This window comes from Cryptotermes secundus, unplaced genomic scaffold (assembly GCF_002891405.2).
Source record: "Cryptotermes secundus unplaced genomic scaffold, Csec_1.0 scaffold609, whole genome shotgun sequence".
Lineage (NCBI taxonomy): Eukaryota > Metazoa > Arthropoda > Insecta > Blattodea > Kalotermitidae > Cryptotermes > Cryptotermes secundus.
This window is the reverse complement of record NW_019727102.1, coordinates 167,736-185,538: the sequence shown is the minus strand read 5'-3', so window position 1 is coordinate 185,538 and position 17,803 is coordinate 167,736. Positions and strand designations below refer to the sequence as shown.

Genomic DNA, 17,803 nt, shown 5'->3' with positions numbered 1-17,803 from the left:
CTCTGACTTGCGCGTACGAAGGCTGTGGCCTCATCTCTGGCTCTGTAGAATTCACTGCGAAGGCCATCCAAACTCATTCGGCCTCTCCACATTTATCCACTGTGTTCGTTGTCTTATAACAAGGGTCTCAGGAATATGTGTAAAGTGGCCGACATGTTTGAAAGAGAGACAGCTGCGCTGGCTGCTAGGAAAACGCTCGCAATTGTCCCTGGAGAACAAAACCCTGTTATACAAGGCACTCTTAAAACCTATATGGACCTATGGCATCGAGCTCTGGGGCTGCGCTCGACCATCCAACACCAAAATCCTCCAAACATTCCAATCGAAAACACTACGAAGAATCACAGGCGCACCATGGTACGTAACAAACAGAACTACCCACAACGACCTCAACATACCCTTCATCACGGAAGAGATCAGAAAACATGCCACCAGACACCGTACTCGGATAACAGGACACGAGAACCCGCTAATCGTTGAATTAACGAAACCGCACCCAGCAGCAAGACGACTGAGGACAACCTGGCCAGAAGACTTATGTAACTAAAAGGTAGAGTACTGCCACTGGGCAGCTGCCGCCTTCACGACATAAGCACCCATCACATTTGCTTATTACTTGCAGTGGTCAAGTAGATTGTAAATTGACGCAAATAAAATAAAAAAACAAAAAAAAAAATGTTTTTTTATTGCTAGTAGGGTGGTACTAAGTCCCTTGCACTGCGGCCACTTCTGGCCTATTGTACCGGCCCCAGATGAGAAACTGATAACTGTTCAGGTAGCCAATAAATTCCCCGCCACTTCTGAAACCCTCAGGTTCCTCTCCGCACTTGGCACAGTTTCTTTGACACCCGTCAATGACACCACAAGATATACTCGTATTTGGCTACTGTATGTTTGTATGGACTCGGTGTAGCGATGGGCTGAACGGCTGGGGTTTGATTCCCGGCAGGAACAAGATCTTTCTCTTCGTCCAGACCAGCTCTGGGGCCTGACCACCCTCCTGTCCAGTGAGCACCATGGGCGATTTTCCCCGGGGGTAAAGAGGCCGGGGCATGAAGCTGACCACTCACCTCCATACAGTACTGAGGTCAAGAAAGGTGGAACTATACCTCCATGTCATCATGGCATAATGATGAATTAATTAAGCACAGGGACAAATTTACCTGTTTTTGTGTTTGTGTGGTGGCCTTTGAAGTGGGCCCAGATGTGGGCGAGATGAGATTCGAGGGGCAGACTCGCTGTATTTGCAGAGAACTACGTGACCGGCTTCTGCTCAAATTATAGCATGTACTGTATTAGTATGTACAGCTTTGTTTTCTGTATTTTGTTCGCCTCTATCGGAACTTAGAGACTGTAAGACATCTCCTCGCATTGCCTGAAAGGGATCCTGAACTCGAAGAATACAAATACAAGAGTAAAGCGACGCTGGCCGCTCGAAGGTAAGGGGCATGGCATCGTGTCGCAACTTTCGCTTTTGGTGTATTTCAACGCAGCATATTCGCTTGCTGATTCCTGCACATTTGGATCCCGTTTGCACCATCCTTATCGGTCTCATAGACTGCTTAGGCGTGACTCCTTAATTTATTTAACGACAGTATTTTCACTGAAGATGTTCATTAGCTTAATAAGATAGGATGATGATTGTGAATGATGACTAGTAAGGATTAGTAAAGAGACTTTTATGGATTGTTTCAAATCTCGGTATTCGGTTGAAGAGACTGAGGAAAACCATTAATATCTGAACCGAAGACAAGTGCAGAGAGGAACCAGGATAGTACAGTCGGTATAGTGACTGGCTACAGGCTTGATGGCCGAGGGATAGGGGTTGGAGTCCCGGTACGTCCAAGCTTTTTATCCTCTTCACGTCGTCCATACAGACTGTGCGGTCCACCCAGGCTCCTGCCAATGGGTACCGGGGGCTAAAGAGGCAGGGACGTGAAGCTGTCCACTCACCTTCAAGTGATTAAGCTCAGTAATACATGGATCTATATATCCACTCCGCCGGTCACGGTAGCCGAGCGGTCTGAGGCATGTACTCTCTTCGCTCGCTTGGAAACCGGGATCCTGGGTTCAAATCCCACTCAGGGCATGCATGTTTAGTTTGTGTGTGTGCGTTTTTCTGTGTTTGTGTACAGGCCTTGTGATGAGCTGATCACCCGCCCAAGGAGTCCTACCGAATGTGTAAGATCTAGACAAAACCGAAGTGAACGGATAAGTTCATGGAGGTAGGCCTAGGCCCACTGGGGCTGTAGTGCCAAGGAAAAAAAAATATATCCACTCCACCTATGTCTTCATGCGTGATTCTTAATTATTTAAACACAAGGATAACTTTACCTTCTTTGTCGCTACATTAAAGTGCTCGATTCATGACACGGTGGGTAATCGGAGGACATTGCTGAGTCATTGCTTGAAGCCAGTGAATATAATTTTTAATTAAAACCGAAGTGTCAGACTGGAGACGTCAAGTCAAGGACATTATGGCGGACTTTGGAAATAAACACACTGACTGCGAGCTTGGCAGTTCGTTTCCCTCGCGAAACGCGTCGCCGACCGGTCTGTCCAGAATTCCCCTTATAGCTGCCAGACCTAACGTTAGAAACTGCCAAAGGGCCACGTTACTCAGTCGATGCAGTGGCGTCCAGTCTATGTTATGTGTATCTGTAAATGTGTGTTCAGTACATTGAAATCCGCATTTCCCTTGGATATCGTGTGATGCACATCACCCATGTAGGCCAATGCAGAGTGAACAGATATAAACAAACTCCGTGGCTCTAATCCGCAAGCGAACTAAACCGACCGAGCGACTGCCGCTTGTCGGCGAAGTTAGTTTCAACTTTAGCGGAGAGAGGGTGTCGCATGGTCAGCGCAACGAATCCCTACGGCCGTTAATTTCGGTTTTCTAGACCGCATCCGCTATTTCCTTGAAATAGCTCCTCAATTATCATCACGAGGCTGGGTGGACCCCGTTCCAGACCCAGTACTTTTAAAAAAATCTGGTGGTGCCGGGAATCGAACCCGGTAGCCAGGAACTCTGACCACTAGACCACAGAGGCGGTCTTACATCAAATATAAATCAACTTCTGCTGCATTAGAAACTTTATAATTCTTTGTAGGGATAATAAATATAGTCTGTATTGATTAGCTAACTCTGGGAAGCAGAGACCTTCAGAAGGTAATAGTCGTTCAGTTTTGGAATAGATTCCCCTCATGCCATAACATCTTACGTAAATTACCGTTCACGATAGCCAGCCACTGGTTCCAGTCCTGAGCCAGATGAATGTTAGCCACAACTTCCCACAATACTTCTCTAAGTTTCACCATGTTTTCTGACAAAAATTTTGTATACCTTTCTCGTATCCCTATCATGCAATAAACGCCTCGTCCATCTCATTCTTGATTTAATCATCCTAACAATATCTAGTGGTGCACGCTGTAGCGTAGTTGGTTGAGGCACTATGCTACATGCCGGAATATCATGAGTTCGATTGCCGATGAGGTCACTGGATTTTTCAGTTGACAATCCTTCCAGCCGCACTATGGCCCTAGGGTCGCCTTAGCCTCTAACAAAAATGAGTACCAGGAATCTTCTTCAGAGTAAACGGCGGCCGGCATGTAGGATATATAAACCAAGTTGGCGGTACTGTCTGGAGATAGGGGCTATATCGATTGGCCCCAACTGAGTAGGTTCCACCTAAAGACGGAGACAGAATCCTCTCCGAAGCGTAGTGTTTTAAATAAACACAAGACAGTGGATAATGTCCAGGAACACAATAACTGTGCCGCGCCATAGCTCAAGCGGTTAGTCGCTGGTTTCCCACGGCGGCGGCCCGGGTCTGGTCAAGTGGGATTTGTGGTGGACAAAGTGGCGCTGGGGCGGGTTTTCTCCGAGTACTTCGGTTTCCCTTGCCAATCTTCATTCCACCAAATTCTCCATCATCATAATCACCCGGGGCAAGTACAATAGGTCAATCAGTGGCCGCCGTGCCGAGTGGACCCAGTAGGCGGCCCGGGTTCAATCCCGGGTCTGGTCAAGTGGGATTTGTGGTGGACAAAGTGGCGCTGGGGCAGGTTTCCTCCTAGTACTTCGGTTTCCCCTGCCAATCTTCATTCCACCAATTGCTCCACAATCACCCTCACCTATCATCTGGGGCTGGTACAATAGGCCAGAAGTGGCCGCAGTACAAGGGACTTAGTCCCACCCCAGTAGCAATAAAAAGAACACAATAACTGTTTTAATATTCCATCGTCACAAACCTCTAGAGCTTATTCAGACCTTGTAAGTTTAACTGTAAGCCTTAAGTATAATTTGCCTCACAACATGAACACTTTATCTTGTAACTTTCCTGCATACGCTGTTTATTTTTAAACCTCATAACTCTATACCCAAGCCCGAGTTAACACGACCGGTTCTGCTCTCCACGCCACTGCACGTGACGTCTGGAGGAACGCGGCAGTGAGCGGCACGCNCCCCCCCCCCACCCAAACACGTGCCGCTGTAATCTGAAGCTGCCAGACTCATTAATGAGTTAAGTTTGCCCCAAGATTGAGCTTTGACTGTGCAAGCGTAATAAGGCTACACGACTGAGCAACTTTGATTTTATTTATGGATACCTCATCTTTCTCTTAAATGCGAAAATTATATGAGTTCTCTGCTGCTGAGTAGGAACAACAGTGAGTTTAGAAATCCAATTAGCCCTGTTGATGGCCGTGGCATAGTTGAGGCGGTTAGTCGCTGGCTTCCCACCGCGGCGGCCTGGGTTCCAGCCCGGATCACGTCATGTGGGGTTTTGTGGTGGACAAAGTGGTAGGTTTTCTCCGAGTACTTCGGTTTCCCTGCCAATTCGCATTCCACCTATTGCTCCACAATCTCTATAATGTGGGCCTCGCATAATAGTGCGCGGTGGGCGCAGTACCAAGTGGACACAGCCTCACCCCACGATAATAATAACAACACTTTTGATGCTATGCTCGCTATATGTCGCTCGGAGATGTTAGCCCGTTTGAACAGATCTGTGAGGGAAACATCGGCCATCTGTTAGCTATGAAAGATGTGCCATTTTTTTCTGTAACAATAGAAATTATACTCGTACCTTAAATTCGGGGTCTCAGGGGGGTGCAACTGGCCGATCACAGTGTCCGCGCTGTCTAAGTAAGGCATGAACCCTCTTCGCCCGCTTAAACGCCGAGATCGTGGGTTCCAATCCCACTTCAGGCATGGATGTTTGTTTGCGTTTATTCCGTTTGTGATATATGTAAAATTTTTTCGCTTAGTGGGGGGTGGAGTCCAGCTGGGTCCACTGACTGGCCTATTGTAGCTTGCCCCAGGTAATTATGATGATGGAGAATTTGGTGGAATGAAGACTGACAGGGGAAACCGAAGTACTCGGAGAAAACCTGCCCCAGCGCCACTTTGGCCACCACAAATCCCATTGTGCTGTATGTAGGTAGAGGCCTTATGACGAGCTGATCCCCGTCCAGGGAGTCCTACCGACTATGTAAAAGAACACGAAATAGAGAAAGTGGCCAAGGCCCATCAAAGGGCTGTAGAGCCATAGATAGATGTGTAATTAATCTGATGCAATTTAACAGTGAACTTAATTCATAAGCTTTGTGTAGCAACGCAGCAGGTGCCTAGTTTGCTGAGACAGCTTACGGAAAGGATATCTCACCTCTTTGTGTTCGTACTGTTGGAGAGCACGGTTTGTTTCTTTGCTGTGCTCGCCGTTTCTCGTTGCACTGTAGTTTCTGTAGATCGGCGGACGTCACAAACTGCTACTACAGAGGCACATGTAAAGGTAGTTAATAGCAAAGGTTTCGAGCTGTGGAGGTATCAATGTAACTGTAGGGCAAGAATTTTTAATTTATCCTACGTCACGTGTGAATGCGTAAAGTTGTTCCTGTGCTCAGTTATGCACCACGTAATGAAGGTGTATGGGGGGAAGTGGGTATTCCATCAGTCTCCTTCCCTGGCCGCTTTATCCTTTTGGGAAGTTCACAGTACCGATTCGATAGGAGGTGGGATGGGCCTTAGAGGCGGTCGCGAGACGGTGAGAAACACAAACATTTCTGCATCAACCGGGAATCGAACACCGATGGTCTAGCTTGTAGAATAATGTGTTCGTGCTGTACTGTGGATGTTTCTTGATAACTTTTGCAGGAAGCCAAGTTCTCACTGTAGAAGACAAGGCTTGTTAACACCTAAAATGCCTAATATTAATAGTTGCGGGTAAAAGTTGTCGTGTTTATATATATGCCTGTATATCATATAGAAGTCACATAAATTGCTGGGCGATCGAAGACTCGCTCAATCCGTTTACATCTGGCTTTATTAAATCGATTGATGTCCAATGTCCAACACTGAGCACGCGTTTCTCAAGAACAGGGAACTTATTTACTGTTCACTCAACTGTAAGATTGATAAACTCCGTGGCCTGTAGTCCGCAAGCGAACTATACCTACCTACCGACAGCCGCTTGTCAGCGAAGTTAGTGCCAACTTTTGCGGATAGAGGGTGTCATGTGATCAGTGCAACGGTTCCCCACGGTTGATAATCTCGGGTGTCTACACCGGAGCCACTCTTTCCTTCAAATAGCTCCTCAGTTATCCTCACGAGGCTGAGGGAACATCCCAGCATTTGGAGGAACTGAGGAAAAAGATGAAGAACCTGTCATTGTAACCACTGTCCTTGGCGGAGATTCCAACTAAGCACCTCCCGGAATGCAAGCCATAGCTCAAGCGGTTAGTCGCTGGATTCCAACCCCGGCGGCCCTTGTTCGATTTCTTGTTTGGTGAAGTGGGTTTTTTGGTGGACAAAGTGGCACTGGGGCAGGTTTTCTCCGAGTACTTCGGTTTCCACTGCCAATCTTCATTCCACCAATTGCTCCACAATCACCCTCACCTATCATCCCGGGCTGGTACAATAGGCCAGAAGTGGCCGTAGTACAAGGGACTTAGTCCCACCCCACTACCAATTAAAAAAAACCGCCAAGAGCATTACCACTTGACCAACCTGCTTAATTACACATAACTTGCATCAGTAAAACAACGAGGTAATTACTGAATTCCTGCAGCATTTATTTAACTTCAAGTATATTGTTTTTACATAAGAAAAGAGAAGTACCGCCATGTTTCCACTTCTCTTTGGTACAGAGAATCACACAAACGTCCATTAGCCGTAATTATTACAAAATATACGTAATATCATCACATTTGTCGAATTATGCTGCTGTAATACCATTCATAATATAATTTTGAGACTAGTACAACCAATATGAAGAATTTTTACGTTTATTTTACCTGCCAAAGAATCCTTTTCAGCTTACTTTAAAACAGATTCACATATATATACTTCTACCAAACTATGTTGGTTTCAGTCAATCATTATTAATATATTATTTACTTACTCACGAAGCCCAGCCCTTCTTCAGGAGCCGCCAAATCTGCAGCTACTGAACAATTTCCCAAAACTGTATGGAACCCAAAAGTTCATTACCGTATTCTTAAGAGCCATTAATATAAGAACTTGAAGATTCAAACTGCTGTATTAGAACCTTTACCAGTCTTTAGGACACCTGCATATTGTCAGTTTTTAGAAAGAGCTTTAGAAATATTCACATTATACTCTCTCATACTATTGGTACTTGCTAGCGGGTTCATGTCATCCTTAGTAGCTTGGTTATAAGGAGTGAGTAAATAGTACACAAATTCAACTTTGTATGGAATGTAAATGAGATACAATTCTCTATTGTACTTAACCATGTTATATAAGATGGTCTGTTTAGACTCTTAACTTACTTACTTACTGCACCTGATCTTATTACAGTTTTCAATTTCTTGTACAGAATGTTTATTCTTAACGTCCCTCTCCTCTTGTGACAATATAAAGCACTATACATTATTGAGATGAATGTATCACGTAATATGCTGAACAGTAGCATCAAGAAAGGCCAATTAGTTAGCTGTAACCATCTGGATCCATCATGTTTTACAAAAAAAACCTGAATCCCTCACTCTTATTACATTTATGTACATAATTATAATATATATACAAGTGGGAAGAGGAAGGAAAATATGAGGAGGAATAGGAATGTCTGAATATATTAAGCTATCTGTCTTGAAGTGTATGTACAGTGAACACAGGTACAGCTGTTCCATTCGTCACATGCTCATCCCCTCACATTCATACAACACACATGATCTAGGTCGTGGATCGGATTTCTTGTCAAGTTCTGTCCATCTATGTTATCCTTCGGGCAACCTCCGTGTACATGAAGAAAAGTAACACCCCACTGACAGTGTATGTTACGGATGACCCAGCTCTGTTCAGGCTTCCAGACCCAGCGAATCCTCTCTCTTGCTTGTTTTTGAGTGAGTGTGCCCCACTTTCATCTGACATCATACTCTGTGAGTCACCTGGTTTTACCACGTGATCACTGTTTTCATCCAAAGGTTTTTTTGATTTCTTCTGTTGGGCAGGAAGGGTGTTGGGTGCTTCAGTTGTTGTTGTCGTCGTCGTGGTAGTGGTAGTTGTGGTTGTGGTAGTCGGTACTACTGTGTTGTTCACGATGAAATAGACGGGTCCAAACTCGGGTTTAACATCTCGCATTGCTACCTCTCGCCGGTTGCCATGGATAGTGCGAGCCTTCGTGTACGCATCTTCGTAGACCGCGACAAGTTTCCCGACGTAGGGCGCCTCAGTCTCGGTGTGGTTCCCGCGAAGTGTCACATTAACGGCTGTTCCCGGCTCAAGCACGTACTCCACCCTATGGAAACGACAAACAGGAACAAACAAATTAAAATCACTATGCGTTTCCAGGCACTGGTGTGGCCAAGACGCTGAGGTGCAATTCTCACCAGTGTGCTGAGAAGTGAATATGTGACACGTTTAAATTCACATAGAAGCGGTACAGATGTGAGACATGATTTTCACATTTACGTATCTGTTACTGGGTTCTCCGCCTAAGCCGTTCGACATCCATTTTTTTTATTGCTAGTGGGGTGAGACTAAGTCCCTTGTACTGCGGCCACTTCTGGTCTACTGTACCAGCCCCAGATGATAGGTGAGGGTGATTGTGGAGCAATTGGTGGAATGAAGATTGGCAGGGGAAACCGAAGTACTCGGAGAAAACCTGCCTCAGCGCCACTTTGTACACCATAAATCCCACTTGACCAAACCCGGGATCGAACCCAGGCCGCCGCGGTGGGAAGCCAGCGACTAACCGCTTGAGCTATGGTGCGGCCCTTGGACATATAGTTGCTTAATTCAATATGGAAAATTCACCAACAGCAGCCACGCAATTACAATTTTGGTTTAAATGGGACGGAAGTAATAGTTTACACGCGTTTCTGTTGGCAACTAAAAGTCAAGGCAGATACACTGTCTTCCGCATTACATACTTGAAGATAATGAATGAAACTGAATTTCTATCCTGTCTTCTCAAAACTTGAGAACCACTGGGCTGATTGTGGTAACATTTTATACTGGACGTTGTTCCACATTTGTTGAATGCCATGTCTGTCTGTTCATCCACTGCCATCTAGTATCAGTGCCCAAAGTCATACCAATTTTCTTACAATATGACACGGAAGGCAAAAAGTAAAGGTATCCCTGTAACAGGCCGTAGAGGCCCATAGGGTTTTGAGAGGTCTAGGCTCCCACATGGCGGTTAGGTCAGCTTTAAGCGCCGGCCTCTGTTTACCTCCCAGGAAGATTCCTGTACTCATTTCTGTTATAGGCTCAGTCGACTTCAGGGCCATAACACGGCTGAAAGGATTAGGTCAATTGAAAAATCCAATGACCCCATCGGGATACGAATGCGCGACCTTCCAGCCTGTAGCATACTGCCTCAAGCCCCCTTAACACGGAAGACTTTCGCCAAAAGCTGTTGAACAATTCCGATTTTTCCATTTTACTCAAGGTCACAAATGAATCTTAGTGTTCATCGTGAGCACTTATCAAATTTTACATGTAAGTTTAATGAACTACAAAGACTGCCGCTGGTGGTAACTGTGTACTACGCTATGGAGTATACCTGCACCTCTTCTGTTTCGGTCCTATCACAAGGGAAAGCACAAACAAATGCTACTTATATTTTTAAATATCTTGACACTAAGTTCTTTGAAGCGCAGAGCCTGAAATGCCCAGCTCTTACCTGTATACGTCTTTGCGTTCCTCATTCTCTGGCATTCCCCACTTGACGTCACCGATAAGCGTACCATTAGCAGACCTCACTGTCGTAGGAAGACCCTTCAGGATGGCCTTGCCCTGCCCCCAGTACAGAGAATACTCGCTGTCGTAGGCCAGAGCAGAATCCACGCGAATTGGGAATGCGGCTCCTGTGTTACTCAACACGCTTTTGGCCAGCACTCGGGGCTTCCGCACCACTTTCTTCCTCCACGGATCGAACTTGAGGCTCATCAGCTCGTAACGGACAGGCTCGGTCTCCACGAGCACCTCCCCGTCCGAGAATTCCTCCTTGTCGCCGTTCTGCACACAGAACATTCCGGCTCAATATCTGAATGATGAACTGTGGAGATCTATCTGAAAGACTGTCACCACTTCACTTAAATTTGAAAAATACACGCTGTTTTGGCGGTTTCATACCCACGTCTTCGTTTCCAAACTTACAAAAAGCAAAAAGAAAAAGCAAATCTGGCATACATGTTGTGTGTTGGTGCGAAGTACCTTCTAAATCCGGGCTACCATGGTGGCCCCACTGCAATGTATAATTAAGGTCTATGTTGTTCAAACTCCGTATCTAAAAGACCTAACAGACACGAGTGGCCTACAGAAAATCACGTAACAAGGATATTCATAACGTATATACCTACTTTTTTTTTGTCGCTAGTGGGGTGGGACTAAGTCCCTTGTACTGCGGTCACTTCTGGCCTATTGTACCAGCCCTAGATGATAGGTGAGGGTGATTGTGGAGCAATTGGTGGAATGAAGATCGGCAGGGGAAACCGAAGTACTCGGAGAACATCTGCCCCAGCGCCACTTTTGTCCACCACAAATCCTACTTGACCACACCCGGGATGGAACCGGGCCGCCGCGGTGGAAAGCCAGCGATTAACCGCTTGAGCTATGGCGCGGCCCTACTTACATACCATGGAGCTGAGCCCTTCTTGAGAAGCCGCCAATTGTGCATCTACTCAAGAATTTCCCAGCATTTTATGCTACCCGAAGGTTCATTACAGTGTTCACAAGAGCCCTCCACTGGTCCCTATTCTGAGCCAGATCAATCCAATCCATACATATAACATCCCACCTACGCCTTGGTCTTCCCAGTGGTCTCTTTCCTTCTGGCTCTCCCACCAATATCCTACATGCATTCCTTTTCTCCCCCATTCCTGCTACATGCCTGCCCACCTCATTCTCCATATACTTGGTGAAGAGTACACGTTATGAAGCTCCTCATTATGCATTTTTCTTGAGCCTCCTGTCGCTTCATCTCTCTTCCGTCCAAATATTCTCCTGAACACCCTGTTCTCAAACATTCATAATGTATATCCTTGGTTTATTTACATAAAGGTTACTGTGTACAAGAAGAACGATTAGGGCGCATGCGTGAAGTTAATTACCTCAACAGATGGTACTTCACAATCCGACCGCATGCCAGTCCGGACGGAGTGACAAACTGAAAAATACCCGTGTCTGCGGGTCTTACATCATAATCTGTTCCAGTTCCTCATTACCTCAAAGAGTTCTGGTGGTCTGCTGAAAGTCAGCCGACGTTTCCGAGGAACACGTCGCAACTACCTTGAACAAGCAGGTCATTTCCTGCTCGTTTCTTGCTTGGCTTACACTACTACCCTGAAGACAGAAGCAACATGTTCTCCGACACATCAGTTCACATTAACAGAAGACAGAACTCTACATAACTTCAAATCCTACACTCCTTACCTTGTTTACAATGCTGATTTTGCCGAGGCCGGCATTGGAGTCCAGTTTTCCGACGTGGTGGGTGAAGCCGACCGTACCGGAATCATCAGTGTCATCAGCCGTGTTGCTCTCTTCGTTGGTAATGACTTTGTGCCGTGCTACAAACGTCTCAACGCCGTTTCCGCACGCTACAGCTCCCGTGGGGACCAAGCCAAATTTGTTCCACGGGACCCAATCCAACCTGGCTCCGTTGTCCACATTCTGCAGCACCTGATAGCGCTCATAGTTCTTCTTGGCACCCAAAGGGGCCACGACGCATGACTTCAATTCTGGTCGAAGCTCCCCAGATACCCACATACCGTTGTAATTTGCCCGGCACACAACCACGGGGCGCTTCTTCACGTCTGCCTGCCCCTCTCCTCCAGCGCTGTCTACTTCACCACTGACTACCGCAGGGAAAAAGAAAACACATTAGGAAGGCATGGTCAGAAATTCTTCCTATTCAAAAAGAGTGTTCTAGCTGTGGAGTCGGTTGCTTTGGCAGCTTCTCTCACGGAGCTGGGCCCTTATTGAGAAGCTGCCAGTTGTGCAGATACTTAAGAACTTCCAAACGTTCATTACCGTGTTCACAAGATCCCTCAAGTGGTCTATATCCTGGAGCTAGATCAATCCAATCCACACCCTCCCATCCTATATGTTTGAGATCAATTTTAATATTGTCCACCCACCTCCGTCTTGGTCTTCCTAGTGGTCTCCTTCCAGCTTTCTCACCAATATCCAACACGCATTTCTCCTCTCCCCCATTCGTGCTACATGCCCTGTCCACCTCATCCTCCTTGACTTGATCATTCTAATTATACTTGGAGAAGAGTACAAGTTATGAAGCTCTTCAATATGCAGTTTTCTCTAATATCCTGTCACTTCATCTCTCTTCGATCCAAATATTCTCAACACCCTGTTCTCATGTTCCTCCCTTAATGTCATAGACCCAAGTTTCACACCCAAACACAACCACAGGCAAAATTATTTTTGTATATTCTAATTTTTGTGTTTTTAGACAGCACACTAGAAGACAAAAGGTTCTGGACTGAATGGTAGCAAGCATTACCCGAGTTCAATCTCCTCTTAATTTCCTCCTGAAGATGATATTCAATTCAATTCAATTCTTTATTANAATAATAATAATAATAATAATAATAATAATAATAATATACACAGAAATAAATTTTCGTACGAAAGATCGCGACGCAAGTGGGTTCATGGTATCTGACTGGACAATTTATCAATTTTTCCGAATCGCCATGTGAGACCACCCAATCAGATGTCAGTAAGTGGCCCAATACTACCCTTCTATATTATATTCTCACCACAGACTACGAGAGGGTTGTCACTGCGAAGAAAATACTTGCTACGCTGTACGCATATTAAAATACAAAAATCCATCAGCGGAACAAAAATAACAACATACCTTCAACGATTTCATGAGCTCCAACCACAGCATTTTCCGGGTACGACCCTCGTTCTGCCGCCACCCACTGCAAGGTGCTGGAGGTGACCAGCTGGTTGTACTTCGATCGAATGTGAACACCATTCTCTGCTAACGTGCTGGCCAGCAGAAGGAGGTACAGCGTGACCTGGATCTGCGGTCTTATATCCCACAACATGGCCATCGCTCTGATCTGTGGAAGAGGAATGTACTTATCATCTCGGAGCGAATGAGTCATTGGAGCTCGTTCTTAAAAACCAAGTTTTGTTAGCGTCCGATGAATCAGCAAGGGTTCTCGGGGCCTGCCGAGCTAACTGAGGTGGTTGAACTATAGTACGATCGTCATGGCGCTCAAGCTGAAGAGTGACGCTCTTCCAGCTTAGAGGGGTCGACAAGCCCACAGCCCAGCTCACAAATAAAACGTATCCAGATTACAGCAGATGTGGGAATGTTCTCCGTTAATGTGACCATCCTTGCGCCTCCGTAAAAGAATATACGTAAAGACATTGACGTTCTTTTGCGGGAACAGAACAGAAACAACAAACTCACTGGTTTTATAGACCGCAAGCGAACTATACCGACCGAGCGACCGCCGCTTGTCGGCGAACTTAGTGCCAACTTTAGCGGATAGAGGGTGTCGCGTGGTCAGCGCAACGAATCCCCACGGCCGTCAATCTCGGTTTTCTAGACCTGAGCCGCTATTTCCTTGAAATAGTTACTCAATTATTCTCACGAGTCTGTGTGGACCCACTACTTCTCAGAAAATCTGGTAGCGCCGGGAATCTAACACGGACTTATGTATCTGTAGCCAGGAACTGTGACCACTAGACCACAGAGGCGGTCTGCGGAAACAGAGTGTGTAAACGGAAACCCCGGTTTTCTCATGTCTTAAAAACACCAATAAAGGAGTTAAATCTCCTATTAACTTAAACACATACTGCAAGGCGTGTAGGGAACTTTAGAACGTTCAAGCTTCAAACCGATTCCATCTCGTGTGAATATTGGGGGTTTGGGTTCTTTCTCAGTTGTGCCGCCGCGTCCCCTCCTCCTCCTCGTTTCTCGCATGATTTACTCTTTGACCCAGGTCTTCGACGCCTAGCAGGGACAAGAGATTTATCTCTTCTTAGAAATGTCCAGACCGGCTTTGGGGCCCACCCAGCCTAACCGATGGGTACCGAGGGTTCTTTCCTCAGGAGCAAAGCGGCCGAAGCGTGAAGGTGACTACTTAGTTACTTACTCATAGAGCTGAACCCTTCTTGAGGAGCCGCCAGTTCTGCAGCTACTCAAGAATTTTGCCAGCATTTTATGGAACCCAAAGGTTCATTATCGTGTTCACAAGAGCCTCCATTAGTCCATATCCTTAGCCATATCAATCCAATCCACACGATCCCATTCTGCCTCTCTAACATCCATTTTAATATTGTCGACCCACCTACGCCTTTGTCTGCCCAGTGGTCTCTTCCCTTCTGGCTTTCCCACAAATATCCTATATGCATTCCTCTTCTCCCCCATTCGTGCTACATGTCCTGCCCCACCTTCTCCTCCTTGACTTGATGATTCTAATTACTCACTATCTAGTTCCGAGATCAAGTATGGTGGCGCTATACCTCCATTCACCCAACACAGGAACTTCATTTTTTACCTTATCTTTGACCCTGAAGATGGAAGCGATGTTCCTTAGAAACGTCGGGTTCTTTTAGAAATATACGGCGTTATAATATGGAAGACCGCCCTGTTCTTAGATTTGTATCATTCTGAGTGCATTATGGGCCCACACACCCGATCCATGTGGTCTTGGTGTCGAACCTGGTGTAAGCTTTTACCATAATAATTAGTTCCTCCTTTGTATTGTTCCATCATGTATCGTGTTAGTGCACTGCCGATGTGAGGTACGCAACTTCACTCACCGAACTATAGACAGTCAACTGCCACTGTTCAGTGTGCTACGAGTAGATCAGCTTTGCTCAATACAATAGGAAACAAAAACGAGGCAAAAGAATACCCTTAGAATGTTCCGTTACTTTCAGCTGCTTGTACTTTTTCCTGTGCCTCGCCTACTTCACGTCTGCTACCAATGACCTCGCATCTTTCCCCCTTCCACTGTGAATGACTGACCATTCCGTCAAGATACAGCACTGTATTTCTTTCCCTAGACATCCAGGCTAGTCACCACCGCTCACGTTCTAGATAAACACTCGTGCATGAAACTTAAGTTTTCGACCGATTACTTTTTTTAGTAAAAAATAATTCATCACATCTTTTCATCAAAGAAATTATACAAGCAACGCCCAGCTCTCTAGAAGAGGCTTCGTGGCTAAGCAGAGCGCTCGTTACAACGGATATACTCGAGCTGCCACTTTACGTAAGCGCTACAGCCCCAATTTGGACCCTGGCCTACCTCCATGAAACTCTCCGTTTCACTTCGGTTTACTAGATCTTAAGACATTCGGTAGGATTCCTTGGGTGGGAGATCAGCTCGTAGCAAGGCCTCTACATGTATACAAGCACAGAGAAACGCACATATAAACACTAACATCCATGCCCTGAGTGGGATTTGAATCCGAATCCCGGCTTCTGAGCTAGGGAAGACAGTACATGCCTTAGACCGCTCGGCTACCGTGACCGGCTCTCAACCTAATACCGCACTGTAATACTCAACATCAGCTTCTGGAAAGAATTTAACCAACAAATATTGTATATCCAATTAACATAATAAATTCTTAGTATATAAATTCCTCGTTTTACGGAACCTAATGGTTCCTTGCTGGTTCGCCAATTAAACCGTATCCTAAGGCAGTCAGATGTGCCAGAAAAATCTGTATGAATTTTTTTTTTACAATTCTAGTTTCTATTACGAGGGCCTGTTAGCCGTGCGCCCAGCCTCCATGCCCGGAAACACTTAACTGTCGGCTGTCTGCGACAGTTTAATCAAAATACCCATCGTATCTGTGTGGGGATGGGGTAGCTGAGTCCTAATGGGGGCAAGAATTTTCACTTCTCCACATCGTCCAGACCGGCTCTGGGGCCCACCCAACATCCTATCCAATGGGTACCGGTGGTTCTTTCCCCGGAGGTAAAGTGGCCGGGGCGTGAAGTTCACCACACACCTCCAACTAGTGCCCAGATGAAGAAAATGTGGGTCTATACATCCACTCCCCATTACGTCTTCATGGCGTAGTGTTTAATAAGCACAGGGACAACTTTACCATATCTTGACCCTTCGTATCTGTAAACCACCGTCTTTTCTAAGTGTGCAGTTTGAGGGCGCTTCCTGCCCTGATGACAAGGGACCCATTATACAGGATGTTTCTAAATACTGTCGGGGTTTCTGTGACATATAAACGAAAACCCCGACAATAATTTAGAATCATCCTGTATAAGAATTGTTTGGAAATAGTGTCATAACAGGAAAGAGTTTTCTGATGCCGTCGCTAATGCTTCTGACAGTTACTGTCTAGAAGTGACGAGTAAGCAACGTACTTAGACCAACATATATACAGATTCGAACCCTGTAAACATCCTTCAAGCCGGTCACGGTAGCCGAGCGGTCTAATTCATGCACCGTCTTCGTTCGCTCGGAAGCCGGGATCGTGGGTTCGAATTCCAGTCAGGGCATGGATGTTTGTGTGCGTTTTTCTGTGTTTGTGTACAGGTGCGACGAGCTGATCACCCGCCCAAGGAGTCCTAGCGAATGTCTTAAGATCTAGTAAACCGAAATGAAACGGAGAGTTTGATGGAGGTAGGCCTAGGCCCAAATGAGGGCTGTAGCGCCAAAGGAAAAGAAAAACAACAACCTTCAAAGTTGTTAACTATCTCATCCATTTGTTTTCGTGGATATGACCGACACACTTAACATTACCCAACTACACGGAAGAATTATTGCCATTATAATTTACTGCTACGTATGATTTCCCCCATGAGCCTATAAATACCCATAACACTCAGTGACGCTGTGACAGAGATACTCCCTGCCCGTTCCTGTAATGGTGTCCTGACAGTTCCTTTCGGTACATGTCTATCTATGGCTCTAAAGCACAATAAACCACTGCAGGTCGCGGTGCAAGGGCCGAGAAGGCCCATCTCTTAGGCTGCGGCCACACGAGCGCACGAAGTACGTCCGTTGTAACGAACGTACTTTGCTGAGGACATCACACAGTTGCAGAATGCGGTGCGTAGTTTTTTGTCTGCAATGGAGCCAGAAGAAAGCGCAGCATTTGCCTCTCTTGTTTATTTCTACAACGGACGTCACAACGTGCGTTACAACGGACGCATTTTGTGCGCTCGTGTGATCCCAGCCTAAAGCTATGGCTCTACACCCCTTTGTTGGGCTTGGCCGCTTTCTTAATCCCATACACAGTCACTAGGACTCCTTGGGCTGGGGATCAGCCCGTCGCAAGGCCTCTTCCTACGCACAGAACAGCACAAACGCAGAGTAA

At 46.0% G+C, this 17,803-nt stretch overlaps 2 protein-coding genes across 4 annotated transcripts in view; one reads left to right on the top strand and one right to left on the bottom strand.

Moving 5' to 3' along the window:
- LOC111864433 (mitoguardin) overlaps window positions 1–17,803 on the top strand; it is a 182,355-nt gene that overhangs the window by 72,392 nt on the left and 92,160 nt on the right. The gene's annotated exons all lie outside the window — the stretch shown is intronic.
- The window catches only part of LOC111864434 (protein unzipped), a 56,940-nt gene continuing 46,187 nt past the window's right edge, over window positions 7,051–17,803 (bottom strand). For both annotated transcript variants that reach the window (XM_023851671.2, XM_033751428.1), the window contains exons 2-5: window positions 13,350–13,560; window positions 11,903–12,327; window positions 10,152–10,486; window positions 7,051–8,762 (exon numbers count right to left, since the gene is read on the bottom strand). In XM_023851671.2, coding sequence (XP_023707439.1) covers window positions 8,237–8,762; window positions 10,152–10,486; window positions 11,903–12,327; window positions 13,350–13,551 — 1,488 coding nt within the window. In that variant the 5' untranslated portion in view covers window positions 13,552–13,560 and the 3' untranslated portion in view covers window positions 7,051–8,236. The remainder of the gene's footprint in view (window positions 8,763–10,151; window positions 10,487–11,902; window positions 12,328–13,349; window positions 13,561–17,803) is intronic.